Below are 19,557 nucleotides of genomic sequence, written 5' to 3' on the forward strand. Positions count from 1 at the left end.
CCGCCCTTTATGTGCCTCCTGGCGCTGGAAACAAGCGTTGGTGCCTCCCTGTCACGTAGAACTGGGGGTGATGGAGTCCCCACTGAATGCGGGCTGGATACGGGCAGGCAATCAGGTAGCAGAGGTAGCAAAGAACACAGGCTTAATAACATATAGATATTTCATGCCATGGAAGATCTGACAAACCGACAGAGCTCGAAACGAGATTTGATTGGCTTCCACCGCATAAACAAAGATGTGGCGATAGTCATCTTAGGACTCTGAGACTCAGTCCCCTGCCCTAGGAAGAAGCAAAAATATATATATATATATATATATATATATATATATATATATATATATATATATATATATATATATATTGCATTGTAATTGCATTTACATAGCGCTCACTACCCTTGATGAGGCGTCAAAGTGCTTTTTCAGTGAGTAGCACGCTACTCCGGAACCCAAGATGGATTAGTGTTGAATTAGTATAGTGAAATATGAAAGTAATTTGAGTGGTGGATAGGTTAGTCAGTTATTTGGATTCAGAAGGATAGCGGAGGGAGAGAAGAGGGAAAAAAGGTTTGCATTTATATAGAGCTTGTTACCCCTGATGGGTGTTAAAGCGCTTTTTTTTGGCTAGCAGCACGCTACTCCGGAACCCAAGATGGATTAGTGTTGAATTAGTATAGTGAAATATGAAAGTAATTTGAGTGGTGGATAGGCTAGTCAGTTATTTGGATTCAGAAGGATAGCGGAGGGATAGAAGAGGGAAAAAGGTTTGCATTTATATAGAGCTTGTTACCCCTGATTTGGTGTTGAAGCACTATTTTTGACGTGTAGCACACAACTCCGGAACCCATAAAGAATTAGTGGTGAATTAGTATAGTGAAATATGAAAGTAATTTGAGAGGTGGATAGGTTAGTCAGTTATTTGGATTGAGAAGGATAGCGGAGGAATAGAGGAGGGAAAACGGTTTGCATTTATATGGCGCTTGTTTCCCCTAAAGGGGTGTTGAAGCACTTTTTTGGTGAGTAGCACGCTTCTCCGGAACCCATAAAGGATTAGTGGTGAATTAGTATAGTGAAATATATAAGTCATTTGAGTGGTGGATATTAGTCAGTTATTTGGATTGAGAAGGATAGTGGAGGGATAGAGGAGGGAAAAAGGTTTGCATTTATATAGCACTTGTTACCCCTGTTGGTGGGGCAGGGTGGTGCCCCACCAGTCCTAGAGGAACCCCCCCACACCCACCTACTCCCCGGCAAAAACCACTTTTAAAAAATGCTGCCGCAAATTCATCCGTGAATCTGTGGCAAAATTAAAAAGAAAATCCTTTAATCCATGTATCTGAAAGCAACATGCAGAGACCTCTATCAGAACAGTGAAAATATGCACATTTGAGTTACTCTCAACTTCGCAAATTGAAAACAAATCTGTTCATCTTATTGAAATGCAAATCTAGCGAATTTAGAAATAAAGAATGACAGCTTCAGCAGACCACGACAGCAACAGGAAACAGCTATTGCTGCCACAAAGGCAGTGGGTAGGGTTGAACATACCTACAGGGAAACCTTCAAAGGCCAACATCGCTGGACTTTCACAGCCATCCCCAGTGGGAGTCGCTGTCCCCAGCAGGCTCGACCCGTCCACCCTCGCATCATGTCCTGTTGTTGTAGCCCCCCCCCCTCGCCCCCGCCACATGCAAGATCAATTTAGCGCACTCTACTACCCGCTGTCCCCAAGAATCCGACCATCCCCGTGTCCCCTCTGTATATTTCCTTGAATTGCCCCTTTCCTACTCTGCGTAGTTCCCTTGTATCCATTCTGAAGGGATTCCCAGTCAGATTCGCACTACAGAAATACCATTACGTTCATATAGGCGTACATACATATTATGTTATCTACGTTCATATAGCGCACATCTACCGGATCTACCTACTATGTAGCCCTCCATGGCTATATAGAGGAAAACATGGCGTGGGATACGTAGAGGTAGTGGCTTCTCCATCAAAGAGAGATACAACAGGTTTGTGCGCTGGACTGTAAATGTGGAGACGCCGTTCCCCCTAACTCCTGTCAAGCAAGCAGCCATCGTCTCTTTAGTCTTCAGCCATTCTGACGTCACGCCACAGAATCGCCAGGCTACGAACATCTGCCGACACGAGGGCCTGGCGCCCTCGAGGGTTACTCGCAGGCAGCGCACACTGTGGGTGGACTGTTCGTAAAGGCGAATTTCGAAGAGAATGGAGGTTTCGCAGAGCGCTCGAGCTGCACGAAGATGCGGGCACTCTGAGGGCGCTTCAAAAGGAAAAGCTCTCTTAGGGACTCTGCTCGAGTACAGATCCAAGTTAAATCAAGCAGAGAGGGAATCTGCGCATCTGCCCTCGATGCAGCCTATTCGAACGTCTTCTGAGCTCAGCACCTCGCGCCTGCTGGACAGCTCCGGGCGCCCGTTGGGGCCGTCTCGTGGAGGAGAACGGGACTGCTCTTCGCCCCACCCACAGTACCTTGGCCAGGGATGGGCTGGACGGATTCCAGTATTTTGGAAAAAGACAGGAAATCAAAGGCCTAGGGGTTGATCAGGAGAAGAACAACCCCATCAGAACAGAGGCTGCGAGCAGTTTAGTGCGCAGGCGCAGAGCCTGTGTGCCTGCACAAGAAGCAGAATACCTAGGGCCTCATTTGCTAGTTTTTGAAGCAGGGCAGCGCACGCCTCAAGTCACTTTGCTGCGCTGCCCTTTGTCAAAGGGAAAGGGCATGTATGTGCAGTATCTATCAGAGATACAGCGCATTCCTGTCCTCTTCCACTGCTGGTGCACAATTGGCTGCCGTGCCCCAACGCAGGTACACTTGCACCATCGTGCAAGGGTGTCTGCATTGTAGGAATGATTGTATTTGTGCAGAAAGGGATACATCGTGCACAAAAATAATCAATGGGGGCATTTTCCTCCTTCTGTTTGTGCTGCAGAATGAAGAGGAAAGAGGAAAAAACGAGGTGAAAAAAGTTATTTCTCCTTGTTACGCCTCGTAGGCTTTTGACACATTCCCAGGTGTGTCAAAAAAAGTGACACACCGGGGGCAGAATAGCCTTGGAAATAAGCCCTGGAGGATCCTAAAAAGCAGGCTGCAGACAATAGTGTCAGCCTGGGGGGCAGGGGTGAGGGCTGGTGGCCTCCCACTCCCCTCCTCGGCTCATTTATAGGAATGGAGCCTTGGACTTTGGCGCCAGAGAAGGGAGCTAAAGACTAGCAGGAGAGTGAAGGAAGAGCATAAGAGAAGGAAGTCAAGTGAAAGAGAAGGCTGAGGGAGGGAGAGCACTGAGAGAGCAGGAAGGCAGGAGACAAGGAAAGGAGCGCTGGTGGGTTATTATTATTCTCTTGTTAGAGTTTTATATAGCGGGAAGTCGACCGGAAGGTATCAGAGCGCTTTACATGAGCACCAGTTACATTACAGACGGACACATTATTTTATTAGGCACGGAAAATTAAGTGATTTGGCCAGAATTGGGATTGTGAAGGAGACAACGCACAGCTAAGGAGAATACAATTAGAGACCAGAAGGAGCGGTGGGCAAAGGGAGCTTCCATGGAGAGAGAAGGCAGGGCTGAGAAACGAGGGAAGATAATACAAAAGCTGCCTGTGGAATAAGAAGTTAAGAGAGAGGAGGGACTGAGGACACCTGAGCGTCAATAGGGGTACAGAGGAGGTGATGGACAGAAAGTGGGGAAGAGAAAAGACAGTGGGCTTTAGACGTGGCGAAATGGCCAGCCCTGCCGCATTTGGAGCAGGGAAAACAGGTTCGAGTCTCTGCTGGGCTCAATACTCTGATTGTTGGAAATCTCCCCCGCCTATAAAAAAAATGCATGTACCCTTGTGTAATATAACTGGCGCTCATCTGAAGCGCTCCCCTGCCGTCGGGTCCTGTACGTGGGATATAAAAACTGCAACAAAAAAGAGAGAGCGCGCGCTAAATACATGGCGCGAGAGAAGGAAAGATTGGTGGGAGCAGAGGGACAGATGCGTCGAGGCCAGGAGATGCGAGCGGAGCTAGCAGGACTAAGACGTTTGTGAAACATTCACTCTGACGCTAGACGGAGGGAGGAAGCAAAGCTTGGGCTTCCCCCTCCCCATGGCTTCCCCCTCCCCTTCCTCTTCGTACCGCTCACGCTTCTAATCCTTCCCGTCCCCCCTTTACACCGATTCAGCAGCCCCTGCATTCTTCCTCGCCCTCTTCCTCCTCCCATTGCACAGCTGCAGCAGCTCCTGCATTCTTCCTCGCCCTCTTCCTCCTTCCCCTGCACAGCTGCAGCAGCTCCTGCATTCTTCCTAAACCTTCCCTCCTCCCATTACCCAGCTGCAGCAGCTCCTGCATTCTTCCTCGCCCTCTTCCTCCTCCCATTGCACAGCTGCAGCAGCTCCTGCATTCTTCCTAAACCTTCCCTCCTCCCATTACCCAGCTGCAGCAGCTCCTGCATTCTTCCTCGCCCTCTTCCTCCTCCCATTACTCAGCTGCAGCAGCTCCTGCATTCTTCCTAAACCTTCCCTCCTCCCATTACCCAACTGCAGCAGCTCCTGCATTCTTCCTCGCCCTCTTCCTCCTCCCATTGCACAGCTGCAGCAGCTCCTGCATACTTCCTCGCCCTCTTCCTCCTCCCATTGCACAGCTGCAGCAGTTCCTGCATTCTTCCTAAACCTTCCCTCCTCCCATTACCCAGCTGCAGCAGCTCCTGCATTCTTCCTAAACCCATCTCCTCCCATTGCACAGCTGCAGCAGCTCCTGCATTCTTCCTAAACCTTCCCTCCTCCCATTACCCAGCTGCAGCAGCTCCTGCATTCTTCCTCGCCCTCTTCCTCCTCCCATTGCACAGCTGCAGCAGCTCCTGCATACTTCCTCGCCCTCTTCCTCCTCCCATTGCACAGCTGCAGCAGTTCCTGCATTCTTCCTAAACCTTCCCTCCTCCCATTACCCAGCTGCAGCAGCTCCTGCATTCTTCCTAAACCCATCTCCTCCCATTGCACAGCTGCAGCAGCTCCTGCATTCTTCCTAAACCTTCCCTCCTCCCATTCCACAGCTGCAGCAGCTCATGCATTCTTCCTCGCCCTCTTCCTCCTCCCATTCCACAGCTGCAGCAGCTCCTGCATTCTTCCTGACCCTTCCCTACTCCCATTGCACAGCTGCAGCAGCTCCTGCATTCTTCCTCACCCTCTTCCTCCTCCCATTGCACAGCTGCAGCAGCTCCTGCATTCTTCCTCGCCCTCTTCCTCCTACCATTGCACAGCTGCAGCAGCTCCTGCATTCTTCCTAAACCTTCCCTCCTCCCATTCCACAGCTGCAGCAGCTCATGCATTCTTCCTCGCCCTCTTCCTCCTCCCATTCCACAGCTGCAGCAGCTCCTGCATTCTTCCTAAACCTTCCCTCCTCCCATTCCACAGCTGTAGCAGCTTGAGCATTCTTCTTAGCACGTTCCCTCCTCCCATTGCACATACCTCTTCCCTGCTCACATTGCACAGGTGCAGTCACTCTAGAATTGTCCCTGACCTTTCACCTCCTGCCATTGCACAGCTGCAACAGCCTCTGCATTCTTCCTGACCCTTTCACTCCTCCCATTGCACAGCTGCTACAGCTCCTGCATTTTTCCTAACCCTTCCCCTCCTCCAATTGAATAGCAGCAGCAGCTCCTGCCTCTCACCTCCGGCAATTGCACAGCTGCAGCGCTTTCCTACATTCTTCCTAACCCTTCCCTCCTCCCATTGCACAGCTGCAGCAGCTCCTGCACAATTCCTGACCCTTTCCCTCCTCCCATTGCACAGCTGCAGCAACTCCTGCACTATTCCTAGCCCTTCCCGCCTCCCATTGCACAGCTGCAGCAGCTCCTGCATTCTTCCTAACCCTTCCCTCCTCCTATTGCACAGCTGCTGCTGCACCTGCACTCTCCATGACCGCTCCCTCCTCCCAATGCACAGCTGCAGCAGCTCCTGCATTATTACTAACCCTTCCCTCCTCCCATTGCACAGCTGCAGCAGCTCCTACATTCTCCCTAACCCTTCCCTCCTCACAGTGCACAGCTGCAGCAGCTCCTGCTCTCTTCCTAACCTTTCCCTCCTCCCATTGCACAGCTGCAGCAGCTCCTGCACTCTTCCTAACCTTTCCCTCCTCCCATTGCACAGCTGCAGCAGCTCCTGCATTCTTCCTAACCCCTCCCTCCTCCCATTGCACAGCTGGAGCACTTCCCACATTCTTCCTGACCCTTTTACTCCTCACATTGCACACATGCAGCAGCTCCTGGACTCTTCCTAACCCTTCCCTCCTCCCATTTCACAGCTGCAGCAGCTTGAGCAGTCTTCTTAGCACGTTTCCTCCTTCCATTGCACCGACCTTTTCCCACCTCCCATTGCACAGGTGCAGCCGCTCTAGCATTGTCCTTGACCTTTCACCTCCTCCTATTGCACAGCTGCAGTAGCTCCCACATTCTTGATGACCCTTTCCTTCCTCCCATTACCCAGCTGCAGCAGCTCCTGCATTCTCACTAACCCATCCCTCCTCCCATTACACAGCTGCAGCAGCTCCAGCACTTTCCTGACACTTCACCCACCTCCTAACATTGCACAACTGCAGCTGTGTCAGCATTCTTCCTAACCCTTCCCCTCCTCCCACTGCACAGCTGTTGCAGCTGCGGCACTCTTCCTGGCCCTTCCCTCCTCCCATTGCACAGCTGCAGCAGCTCTTGCACAATACCTAACCTTTCCCTCCTCCCATTGCACAGCTGCAGCAGCTGCTGCACTTTTCCTGACACTTCACCCACCTCCTAACATTGCACAAGTGCAGCTGTGTCTCCATTCTTCCTAACCCTTCCCCTCCTCCCATGCGCAGCTGCATCAGCTCCTGCACTCTTCCTAACCATTTCCCTCCTCCCATGCGCAGCTGCATCAGCTCCTGCACTGTTCCTAACCCTTTCTCTCCTCCCATGCGCAGGTGCAGCAGCTCCTGCACTCTTCCTAACCCTTCCCCTCCTCCCATGCACAGCTGCTGCAGCTCCTGCACTCTTCTTAACCCTTCCCTCCTCCATTGCACAGCTGCCTCAGCTCCTGCATTCTTCCTAACCCTTCCCCTCCTCCCATGCACAGCTGCAGCAGCTCCTGCTCTCTTCCTAACCCTTCCCCTCCTCCCATCGTACAGCTGCAGTAGCTCCTGCAAAATGCCTAACCCTTCCCTCCTCCCATTGCACAGCTGTAGCAGCTCCTGCACTCTCCCTGGCCCTTCACCACCTCCTAACATTACACAACTGCAGTTGTGTCTGCATTCTTCTTAACCCTTCCCTCCTCCATTGCACAGCTGCCTCAGCTCCTACATTCTTCCTAACCCTTCGCCATCTCCCATGCACAGCTGCAGCAGCTCCTGCTCTCTTCCTAACCCTTCCCTTCCTTCCAATGCACAGCTGCAGCAGCTCCTGCATTCTTCTTCACCTTTTCCCTCCTCCCATTGCACAGCTTCAGCAGCTCCTGCATTCGTTCTAACCCTTCCCCGCCTCCCATTGCACAGCTGCAGCAGCTCCCGCATTCTTGCTGACCCTTTCGCTTCTCCCATTGCACAGCTGCAGCAGCTCCTGCATTAGTTCTAACCTTTCCCCTCCTCCTATTGCACAGCTGCAGCAGCTCCTGCTCTCTCCTAATCCTTCCCTTCCTTCCATTGCACAGCTGCAGCAGCTCCTGCATTCTTCTTCACCTTTTCCCTCCTCCCATTGCACAGCTGCAGCAGCTCCTGCATTCGTACTAACCCTTCCCCGCCTCCCATTGCACAGCTGCAGCAGCTCCCGCATTCTTGCTGACCCTTTCGCTTCTCCCATTGCACAGCTGCAGCAGCTCCTGCATTCGTTCTAACCCTTCCCCTCCTCCTATTGCACAGGTGCAGCAGCTCCTTCACTCTCCCTGACCCTTCCCTCCTCCTAATGCACAGCTGCAGCAGATTCTGCATTCTTCTTCACCTTTTCCCTCCTCCCATTACCAAGCTGCAGCAGCTTCTGCATTCTTCCTCACTCTTTCACCTCCTCCCATTTCACAGCTGCAGCAGCTCCCGCAGCTCCCGCATTCTTGCTGACCCTGTCGCTTCTCCCATTGCACAGCTACAGCAGCTCCTGCATTCTTCCTAACCCTTCCCCTCCTCCTATTGCACAGGTGCAGCAGCTCCTTCACTCTCCCTGACCCTTCCCTCCTCCTAATGCACAGCTGCAGCAGCTCCTGCATTCTTCCTAACCCTTCCCCTCCTCCTATTGCACAGGTGCAGCAGCTCCTTCACTCTCCCTGACCCTTCCCTCCTCCTAATGCACAGCTGCAGCAGCTCCCGCATTCTTGCTGACGCTTTCGCGTCTCCCATTGCACAGCTGCAGCAGCTCCTGCATTCTTCCTAACCCTTCCCCTCCTCCTATTGCACAGGTGCAGCAGCCCCTTCACTCTCCCTGACCCTTCCCTCCTCCTAATGCACAGCTGCAGCAGCTCCTGCATTCTTCCTAACCCTTCCCCTCCTCCTATTGCACAGGTGCAGCAGCTCCTTCACTCTCCCTGACCCTTCCCTCCTACTAATGCACAGCTGCAGCAGATTCTGCATTCTTCTTCACCCTTTCCCTCCTCCCATTACCCAGCTGCAGCAGCTTCTGACAGCCCTTTACCTTTTATTTCAAATCTGATGACGGTGTCTGCCTGCCATTCTGCCCCCTCCTTGTACCAACCCTGCCAGTCCTTCCCCTCCCTCTGCTGTCCCTGCTAGCCTATCCACTCCTCCCATTACTAAGCTGCTGACTGTTCCTGACACCCATGCTAAACTCTCCACCTCAGCAGTCAACCCCAAGAGGAAACCTTTGATTTTGAATGCAACAAGCGCACTCTTGCTTGCCAGAGGTCAAGGAGGAGGGTGGTTGGTGGAAGGTTGGGTTGATAGTGTGCTCAGTGTGTGCAGTGGGATTTGCTCACTTCGTGCTCTGTGGGGTACCCAGTATGTGCTGTAAGAGGTGCTTAGTGTGTGCTCTGAGATTGATCAATGTGTGCTAGAAAAATACGTGTTGAACGCGTGAACCACTAGAGCCCCCAGTGTGTACTGTGGGAGCAGCTCTGTGTTTAATTTAAGGAGGTGCTCAGGGTGTGTTTGGAGGGGTGGTCAGTGAACGCCCTGAAGGGTGCTCAGAGCGTGTTCCGAGAGGGGCGTGCTGATCATTGGAACTCTAAGAGATGCTCCGTGCTGCGAGAGACTTGGAGGTGGGGGAGGAGGGTGGGTTCTCAGTGTGAGCTGGGGGTGGGCGGTGTATACGCAGGCGGTGTTCTATACGTTCTCGGAGAGGTGTGCTCGGGGCGGAGGGGGGGTGGGTGCGGAGTGTTTTGGGTTCTCTGGGCGTGTGTGCTGTGTGTGCTGTGTCCGGAAAGTTAATTTGAGTGCGCTCTGGTGGTTGCCTGCGTGTGCTCAGAGAGGGGTGTGCGTCGGCTCCTGTGGCTGCTTACGTGTGCTGTGAAAATTGTGCGCGTGTGCTCTTGTGGGTGCTTACGTGTGCTCCTCGCGGTGCGTGCGTGTGCTGTGAGGATTGTGCGCGTGTGCTCTTGTGGGTGCTTACGTGTGCTCCTCGCGGTGTGTGCGTGTGCTGTGAGGATTGTGCGTGTGTGCTCTTGTGGGTGCTTACGTGAGCTCCTCGCGGTGCGTTCGTGTGCTGTGAGGATTGTGAGCGTGTGCTCTTGTGGGTGCTTACGTGTGCTCCTCGCGGTGCGTTCGTGTGCTGTGAGGATTGTGAGCGTGTGCTCTTGTGGGTGCTTACGTGTGTTCCTCGCGGTGTGTGCGTGTGCTGTGAGGATTGTGCGTGTGTGCTCTTGTGGTTGCTTACGTGTGCCGCTGTGGGTGCTTGCGCGTGCTTCTGTGGCTCCTTACGTTTCGAATGGGAGGGGTGCGCGTGTGCTCTTGTGGGTGCTTACGTGTGCTCCTCGCGGTGCGTGTGTGTGCTGTGAGGATTGTGCGTGTGTGCTCTCGTGGTTGCTTACGTGTGCCGCTGTGGGTGCTTGCGCGTGCTTCTGTGGCTCCTTACGTTTCGAATGGGAGGGGTGTGCGTGTGCTCTGGTGGGGGCCTGCGTGTGCTCCTCGCGGTGCGTGCGGGTGCTATGAGAGGGGTGTGCGTATTCTCTTCGCGGCGCTTGCGTGTTGGGTGAGGGGTGTTCTGTGGGTGCTCTCTGCGTGCTTGATTGGCAGAGGGCCCTTTTGATCCCCAACTGCACTTGTTTCGGGCGCGAGCGGGATATTTCAGCTTCACATAATATCAGTTGTCAGAGCTGACCCACCTGTCAGGCAAAAGCAAGAGTGGGGAGCGGTCAAGGGAAGAGGAAAGAGCAGGCACAGCAACCAGCATCCCCCAGAAGAGGCAGCAGGCAGGTGGGCAGAAATCGGGAGACAAACAAGCAGCGAAGGCAGGAGCTGGGCGAATAGAAAGCTGTGAGAATAGGACACAGCACCACACTCAACAAGGAATAGGGAGAGGAAGCAAGAGCAGTCAGAATCTGGCGGCAAACTAAGCCAGAAACAACCAGAGAAAGAGGAACTAACATAGAAAACTAGGTACAGCATCCAGAAAGGAAATCAGCTGCACCCGGTCGGAGCAGGCAGCACCGTGCGGAGGAGTAAAGAGCAGGCGGCACAAGAGGGCGGCAACAGCAGCAGCCAGATGAGGTAGCAACAGGCAGACGTGCAGCATTCAGGAGAGTAGCAAGCACAGGACGCAGCGTGCACACATAGGAAGCTGCCAAGGGAGGCTAGAGCAGGCGTCCCATTCCCAAGATAGTAGAAGCAGCAAGATAGGGCGCAGCAGCAAGCAGAGGAGCGCAGTCAAAGGGGTGCAAGCACAGGCGTTAGAGTCAGCAGCCAGAAGGAGGTAGTACCAGAGAGAGAAAGGTGAGGCGATGTGAGGCAAACGAGGGGGTAGCCGTTCAGGAAACGAGGCAGTAGCGGTCAGAGAAAGACGTAGGTGGTAGAGATGTGAGAAGCAGGCAGAAGAAACAACAAGCAGCAGAGGTGACGTTTCCAGGCAGAGTAGCAGGCAGCCCAGAGAGCAGGCAAGGGGTGTGAGAAACCAACCACCAGGGCAGGCAGCAGTATCCAGAGCCACGGAAGACAGCAGGCAGCTGTTGGCAGTGAGGCAGAAGGCAGCACGTGAGCCAGTCGACGTGAACCGACGATAGATTGCCTTCCTGCACCCCGTCCTCGCGCCACTCTCGCGCCAGCTCAGCGCAAAGTGACGGTTTCGAAGAAAACTGTCTCGGTACGGTCTGGGACACAGCAGGTGGGAGGCAGCCTGGGACTGACCCGTCCTCAGACAAGGGCCAGTGTTTCTCCCATCGCAGGCCCACCCTGAGGGGTGGCACCACAGCACTGCTGCTTTCTCACCACTGGGCCTGTGTCTCACCCTGCACAGGCACACCCCAAGGCATAGCGCCACAGCATCGTTCGTTTCTCACCAGTGGGTCTGTGTTTCACCCAGCACAGATACACTCTGAGGAACAGCGCCACAGCACTGCTGACGTCTAACCACAAGATAGTGCCTCCTCCTGCACACAGACCCCAAGAAACAGCACCACGGGGCTGGTCCCCTCTTCGCACAGGACGGAGTCTCGCCCTGCACAGACACACTCGTAGCACAGCAGCCCCGGATTGCTTTGTCCTCGTGGAATGGCTGGAACCACTTCTGTGCAGACCGACTCCGAAGCACAGCGCCACAGCAGTGCTGCCCTCGCGCTACAGGAGGACCCGCGTCTCTTCCTGCACATACCCTGAGGCACCACACCGCATGACAGCTCAGTGTCTCATCCTGCTCACGCTGAGGCGCAGCTCTCACACTCACGATAGGACGGTGCCTCATTTCTACACACACAGACTCGGAGGCACAGCACCCCGGGCTGCCCCTTCCCCTCAAAGGACTCCTGCCTACTCCTACACACAGACTCGGAGGCACCAGGCTGCTCCCATTCTCCTTAAAGGACTCGCGCCTTCTGCACACAGACTCAGAGATACAGCACTCCGACCTGCTCCCTTCTTACCGAGGGACGCACACAGACTCGGAGGCACAACACCCCTGGCTGCTCCCTTCTCCCGAAGGACCCAAGAGCTGCCACTCCAGCCCGGGGGGACTGAAGGAAGAGTCGTTGCCCGCGCACAGGAGAGGGGTCTCCTTCATTCAGATGAGGCTGAGCTGAGCAGCTTCCACGGTGCTAGGCTAGCACTGGAGAGCGCTGGGCAGTATGGAGCTGTCCACCATGTCTGGTGCTGGACTCTACCCCGACTTCCTTTTCTACAATGCCACGGGCTTCAACTTCAACGGGAGCCTGAATGAAACCAGACCGTACCCGGTGAAGAACATCACGTCCATCGTCATCGCGATCGCCATCACGGCGCTGTACTCCGTGGTGTGCGTGGTGGGGCTGCTCGGGAACATCCTGGTCATGTACGGCATCGTCAGGTAAGTCTCGGCCGGGACCCCACAGGGTGGCCTCAGGGTACACGGGCCGCTGTGTGTGTGTCTGTGCGGTGTATGCCTTGCTGCAAAGCGCCAGCGCCCCATGCAGGAACGGGTCATCTCCGAGAGTCACTGATAGCGTACAGGGAGTCGTGGAAGAGCAGGACAGCAAGGGAGTATGGTTGGGCACCGGGAAAAGGGGACTAACAAGCACGGGGTCTGTCCTGTAATTGCTCCGTCCCAGTTTTCAAACTTTTGGAATCTGTGGGTTGCACGCGGTTTTCTGCAGCAGGTGCATTGACTCGGCAAGCTATCCCATCGTCCCCAGAGAGGAGGCAGGGCAGCCAGTGTAACTACTCAGGTCAGTGTCCCCAGAGGTTGGTGAGCTCGGAGAAACTGAGGGGTCGGCAGGGCTGGGGCGGACACATCTGTGCAACATGGCACCCCCCATTCATACCTGGCAAGATCACACGGCAGCCATGTCCGGACATGAATTATTCGTGCACTCTTTGTAACTGGGATAGGCTGGGGCCAAGCGCGATGCCCACTGGATGAGGGCAGTAACGACTGGCTAGCGTGATGGGCGTGTATACAGAATAGTGTGCACAGAAAACAAACACAGACCCGAGCGCACATGTTTAAAAACAGAGAGGCACCACCAACCACAGGCAGACACATCTGCACAAACACCTAGACATACGTGCAAGAGGACACCAATTGCTAAACACACCCAGACACCAGCAGATGAAGACACTAAAACATGTGCCCCTGAGCCACACAGAGGGCTATTACAACGTCATACAGAAAAATCACCGATAGTTAGGCACATACGTACAGTGCACATGTAGAGCACAACATACAGCTTGCAAAAAAGATATATTCCAGTTACCTGCGTGTGCACACATACAAACGTGCGCGCGCGCGCGCGCACATACACAATTAAATATATAAAACAGCAGTCACACCACTTACCTACAGGCACCAAATAACAAACACGTTGAGACATGATCGCGCACAACCATACACCAACATTCTGGCTCATAGACACATACAATGCTAATACACGTACGCAAGAACTTGCCTATTAGATTACAGTGTAATCACCAACAACAAAATATACACAACCAGACTACAGATGCATACTGTCATACAAATACACAATGTACAATTTAGGTGTTAGCTGTATATATAAGATTGAACGCAAACTGCATATACATTGGCGATGTACACTGCATAAAAACATGCACGTAGATATGTACACTAATACACATCGTTCCGACATCACACGCTCGTATGCAAACACTGTAGGCTTCATTAACTAAAGGTGGACCTGTCAACATATGGACATAAGGCACACACATACCCACACACAACACATGCACACCACACGTACCCCCCACACACAAACACCCTTACCACAAACACACACACTCCCTCACCACAAACACACACACACTCATCACGGAAATAAAGCATGCGTACATACAGCAACATAAGCTGCCTATTTTCCCAACAACACATTACATAGGAAAACAGCTCACAAACTCGTCAACACACGCCAATCAGCCAAACATGACACACAAACAGGCTCACTAGAGCTTGTAACTGCAGTAATGGAACAGTACTCCCCCTCTCACACACATACACACATACACACTGCAGCAGCAGCAAGAACTACAACAAAATCACACCCATTAACATAACTCACTATAAAAAATCATGCATTTCTGATTTATTGTTGCGTGTCATTGATCTCAAGCTTGTTTTCCTCGCATCATAGTGCAGTGTGTTAGATATAACAAGTTCATGGTGGTTCATATATTATGGCCCTACAGCGCATTCTTGGGGTTCAGGTCACGTGATAAACCACACGGATAATCGTCAATTAACATCACCAAAATTACATGACAACTCTTTAGGATGAAAATACTTGTTAACATTCGTTGGAAAGATGCAATTCGTGAGAATGGCGGGATAAGCAATCAAATTCATAGCTGTGTCAAATATGACATCACCAATGACATCAGGGATGAACACAGGTGTAGCATCAAGTATTAGTTTATATTCAGATGAAAAGCTGCATTACCAGTGTTGGCCAACAGATGTCCTTCCACAGATAAACATAAAAAGAGGGAGCGTTTCAAATGAAAGCCAACAAATACCATCAAAGAAATTACATGGAATTGAAGGGCTCAACGTGTGCAGATACTTGAAGAACAAATGCTGTAATTTCGTTTACACACAGCAGATCTCATCATAAACAGTCACTACATAAAAAAGAGTTTTGTTACAGCGATAGTCAACAGACTTACTTTCTCACTGAAGTTACATGGAAGAAAATAGTTCCACTGGCCATGCCATTAAAAAGATGACCTAATAAAGACTTCATGAGACTAAAAGATTCATGACTGCAGTCAGAATGTAAATGGTTCCATAGCAATTGGCTAGTGAAGAAAGATAACTATGCAACAGAAACAATAAAAAAAGGCAGGTTGGAAGGTAGGAAAGAAAGGAAAAAAACATGAAAGAATAAATAGATAGATAGATAGATAGATGGATGGATGGATGGATGGATGGATGGATGGATACATACATGCATACATAGATACATAGATATGGGTGGTTGGATAGGTTTATCGAGGGATAGATGGATACCAATTAGAGGATGATGGTAATCACACTGTAGCAAAGCATGGCAATAGATTGCAAGATTAAAAATAGGGGTGTGTGAAATTTGTGTAAATACACAAAAATGTGGCAAATTTACATGTACTTACATGAAAAGAAAATCCATCATTTTGTGCAATATTTTAGAATGGAAGGCATCCTCTCGTCATTTTTTGGCACTAGGACACATTTAAACAAAAGTACCGCAAGTAACAGTTGCTTGTGTTTTGTTCTTTTCGCGAGAGCATGGTAAATTGTTAAAGTGATGGCACATTTGTGTTACATATTTACTGTGAATGGTGTGTGATTATTTGGGGAATTTTGTTTAACAAGCATAGCATAAAATTCCCGAGATTATGTGAATTACACAGGTGTAGGTGTAGTAACAATGCAAGCCACTAGGTGCCCTCGCAGAGTTTATATCAAAGAAAGCTTACAGCAGTTTCATTCACATGTAATAGATATACTCACAGACATTAAACACAGATGTACGCCTATTGTAGCAGTGACAGCAATTGGATATCCCCATTAAGTATATGCAGTCTGCTGCATTCGTATTCCGAGGTAATAGTAATCCTCACAGACAATAAATGGACTCCAATGAGGCAGAACCACTGTCAACAACTGGCTGTCCCTACAGAGAATACATGCAGAAGTAGTGCAAGAGAACAGCAGTCAGCAAGCAGATGCCACAACAGAAAATATATTATTAACCAAAGCTGCTGAAATGCTGCTCCCAAGGAAGGTACAGCCAGGTCCGGACAGAGAACACAAATCAGCCCTGGCATTTTTACCGGACCCGGAGGGGACGGGGGTGCCACTTGTGCGAGGGTGCAAGAGTGCAGCACTGCTGCCTAACTAAACCGCCCACCAGCACTGATGCTTTTGTTACTGGGGGATGATATTACAGCACTGCTGCAAAACAGGCCCCCGCTGCTCCAAAACCAGCCATCACCATTCCAGCCTCCCAGGGAAACACCTGATCCCTGCTACGGCCAGTCTGGCCCTGGCCTGGATACAGCTGTAAACTCATTAAATGAAATTGCAAGGCTGCAGTTCCGTTGTCAAAATACAGATGTCCCCGCAGACTTTATGTGAAGAAAAGAAGGCTGCGTTTCGCTTGTCAGCAAACAGATTTGAAACAAATTAGACTGTTGAGGTTCCAGTGATGGCACCATTTGTGCAGTTGTGGAAGATCATATCAACAGTGAGGACATTGGTAATGTCACGAGTAAGGTTACGTGTGAGGCCATGATCAGTGCACTGGGCAGAGAGAGGAGGTTAAAGTCGAGTACCTAACCATACCTGGGTAATTTCATTGTTTTAATGTTTATTTGCAGCATAACGATAATAGACCTCTAAACTGAATTTGTTAAAGGATTTTAAGCATGTTTTAGTACAGTGACTAGTAACTGATGTGAAAAAGCATTTGTATCTTCTCTTAATTAAAGTTTTTCAGTGAAACTTTAGGGTTTCTGTAACATACTTTAACTGTGCCTGCATCCATCTCTAGTTCCTGCAGGGCATGACATGTACCCACGCTCGGCAGCTACTGAGAACAATGTGTGGCCATAAGTGCTCATTGCCAAAGCCCCAGGAGCCAGGACTTTATTGGCACAACAAGAGGCCGTGCTCTGCAAACATACTCTGGACACTTGAAATGGCCACTCTCTTGACCATGGTTCCCACTAGGTATGCTATTTGACCATGCCCTATTTGCTTGTCAGACAGGGAGAGCTCTTGTTTTATGCTCCTTATCTCTCCCCACAAAATCATGGCCTGCTGTCATGTCCAGCATTCCTTCAGTTGTTTGGTACAAGCAGCAACAGCCTGTCCGAAAAGGGCTGAGGTGCCATGCTCCCCACCTTTTTGCCAGAAAGAAGAGTGTGTGTCAGGCTGAACAAGGGTCAGCCTGGCAGACACTCTTCTTTTTCAGGTCAGGCAGCAAGGAGCTGGACAAATGCAAAATGTGCAGGTTCCTGTCTGTCTGGGCTGAACTTTGTCAGGCTGAAGATTTCACAGCCCTGTGGGGGTGACCTCCTCAGCCGGGCAAAAATGCCACAAGGCCCTCCCCATGTGACAAGGGGTAGCGTCACTCATTGCCTCGCAACTGGGTGCTTTCCTTTTAAGCTCTGAGGTGCCCAGGGCCGAGTGTCAATCAGTGACATCTCGTCACAGAGTGAGGTGGGGTCAGCAGTCTCACTGACCCAATCCCACTCTGTGATGAGGTTGGGACTGCTGACTTCCTACGGTTAGCCAATGAGGGAAGCTGGCAGTCTCAACCCTCCCGGAACCACCAAGGCTTTCCTGTCTGAGATCTGCATGCAAGTTTTAAGCCCTGAAGTGCCCAGGGCCGAATGTCAATCAGTGACACCCCATCACAGAGTGAGGTCGGGTCATCTGTCTCACTGACCTCATCCCACTCAGTGACGGGTTTGGGACTGCTGGCTTCCCTCATTGGCTGAAGTGAAGCCAGCGGTCCCAACACTCCTGTGACCGCCGAGGCTTTGCTCTCGGAGATCTTCATTTAAGGTAAGTTTTATGTTTTTTTTAATGCTTGGTGCATGTGTGTATGTATGAATGTATGTGTATTTGTTAATGAGTGTGGTGAATGGGTGTGTGTGCATGCTTGGGTGTGAGTGATGTGTATGTTTTCTTGTGTGCACCCCAGCCCTCCCCTGGTAAAATTACCGGCCGCCACTGTAAGTGTGTTTATGTTCATGCTTTCTCCCTACTACCCCAGAGGCAGTGAGGCATAGCTATTGCCCATTATCTTTATGCTCTGGGCGTAGGACCATGAGTTATGTCCCCTCCCCTACACCCAGAACCGACAGGACTTGACATTCAACCATTCTCATCAGACTCTGGTCACCCAACATGGCCTACAGCCACATTCTGTGTCCACTACAGTTGCAACTAAACCCACTAGGGGCAGACTTCCTCCGTGCCAAACAGACTCAGGGCACATGGAGTGGACATCAGCTGCACCAGTAACAGATGCCCTTACCATCTGAGGCTGCCAATCACGTTCAGCATTGTACCCCCGCCCACAGCAGCACTGGCCTCAGGAAAAGGCCTTCAGCTGTGATAGGCACCCTTATCTGCTCCACTCACTCCTGCTCGATACGGACATTGATCAGCAGTGTTTGCCTTCTTGCTTACTGAGAAGTGAAGATTCAATGGAAAACTTAAATTTGATCCCTCTCTAATGTCCCTCTTGGGCAATTTGCACCACACCTTTCAAAATCAAATTTTGGCGAACATTTTTGTAAACTTTTATGTTTAATTATATGGAGTAAGATTTTAAGCAATACAATATATACTTCTTTTATGGTACACTCTATGCCATCATGTCCCAGTGCCAACTGATAATGTGGGCAGAGCATGGCCCTGGGTCATTCATGGAATGCAGTAGTGCATGCTGGGCATATGCAAAAATTCCTCTGCGCTTTTGTAATCGTGTGTAATTCGGAAATTTCAAATTAAGCAACACTTTTAGAATTTTTCGCAGTTTTGGATGGCTCAAAATTGTGTGTAATTTTTGCTTTTCAGGAGATTTGTTTAACCAGAAATTATCTTGCTGGGAGACACTTTTCTTCTTGAACTATCTTACACTTGACTGTGTATAATATTCAGAAAAATTACGAATAATACACAAAAATATTTCGTGATTTTTGCAAGCCCTAATGCATTCTGCTATCAGTGCAGGGTTAGGGATCATGTCAGTGTTAGGGTAAGGCTATCAAGTAGAACACTAGTGTCCAATGTAGGCCCAAGAGGGCTGTGTCGATCCAAAAATATCAGTTAACAGATTATCAGATTTTGAGGTAATATTGAGTCCAGGTTAAGATCCTTAATCTTTGTATAAAGTAAGTTCATTTGAGGTGACTTGGTGGCCGTGCTGGGCGTTACACAATGCCCAGATTTTGGAACCGTGCTCACTGTGCCATAGGACTCAAGCTATTCCTCACTGATGATGCCCAGGTAGGTCAAAGTCTGGGGATTTCATTTTTTCTTGCATTTGGTCTTTTGGGATAGATTTGTCTTAACTATCCCCTACTTTAAGGTTGGGGTGAATGGTGCCTAGTCGGACGTTGTCGTTTTATATGTCAAATACCCCTCTCCAGTCTGGATCTAGGGGTGGCTGCCGTAGTTTCTATACACTAGGGTTAGCCGTCCCCAGAGGGAATAAAAATGGAAGTATGTTTCACCTGTGAACTGACCATGCTAATAGTAACTGCAGAAGCGATGAAGAACACACGCGTGAATAAATATACCACTTTATTCGGATCACATTTACCCCAATAAATTATCGTTTTACACATTTTTTTATACCAATAGACCATGACATGGCACACAGATCCCCCAGCTCAACGAGCCTGGCGACTGTTTTTAATGCACATTGTAATAAATCCAGCTAGTCGCGTGT

The 19,557-nt window shown here is 50.6% G+C and overlaps 1 protein-coding gene across 1 annotated transcript in view; it reads left to right on the plus strand.

Moving 5' to 3' along the window:
• Positions 1–10,948: 10,948 nt before the first annotated feature.
• The window catches only part of OPRD1 (opioid receptor delta 1), a 193,161-nt gene continuing 184,552 nt past the window's right edge, over positions 10,949–19,557 (plus strand). Inside the window, exon 1 of the mRNA XM_085647661.1 lies at positions 10,949–12,464. Within this exon, the coding sequence (XP_085503787.1) occupies positions 12,247–12,464 (218 nt within the window). The 5' untranslated portion in view covers positions 10,949–12,246. The remainder of the gene's footprint in view (positions 12,465–19,557) is intronic.

Source organism: Triturus cristatus, chromosome 3_2 (assembly GCF_964204655.1).
Source record: "Triturus cristatus chromosome 3_2, aTriCri1.1, whole genome shotgun sequence".
Classification (NCBI taxonomy): Eukaryota; Metazoa; Chordata; class Amphibia; order Caudata; family Salamandridae; genus Triturus; species Triturus cristatus.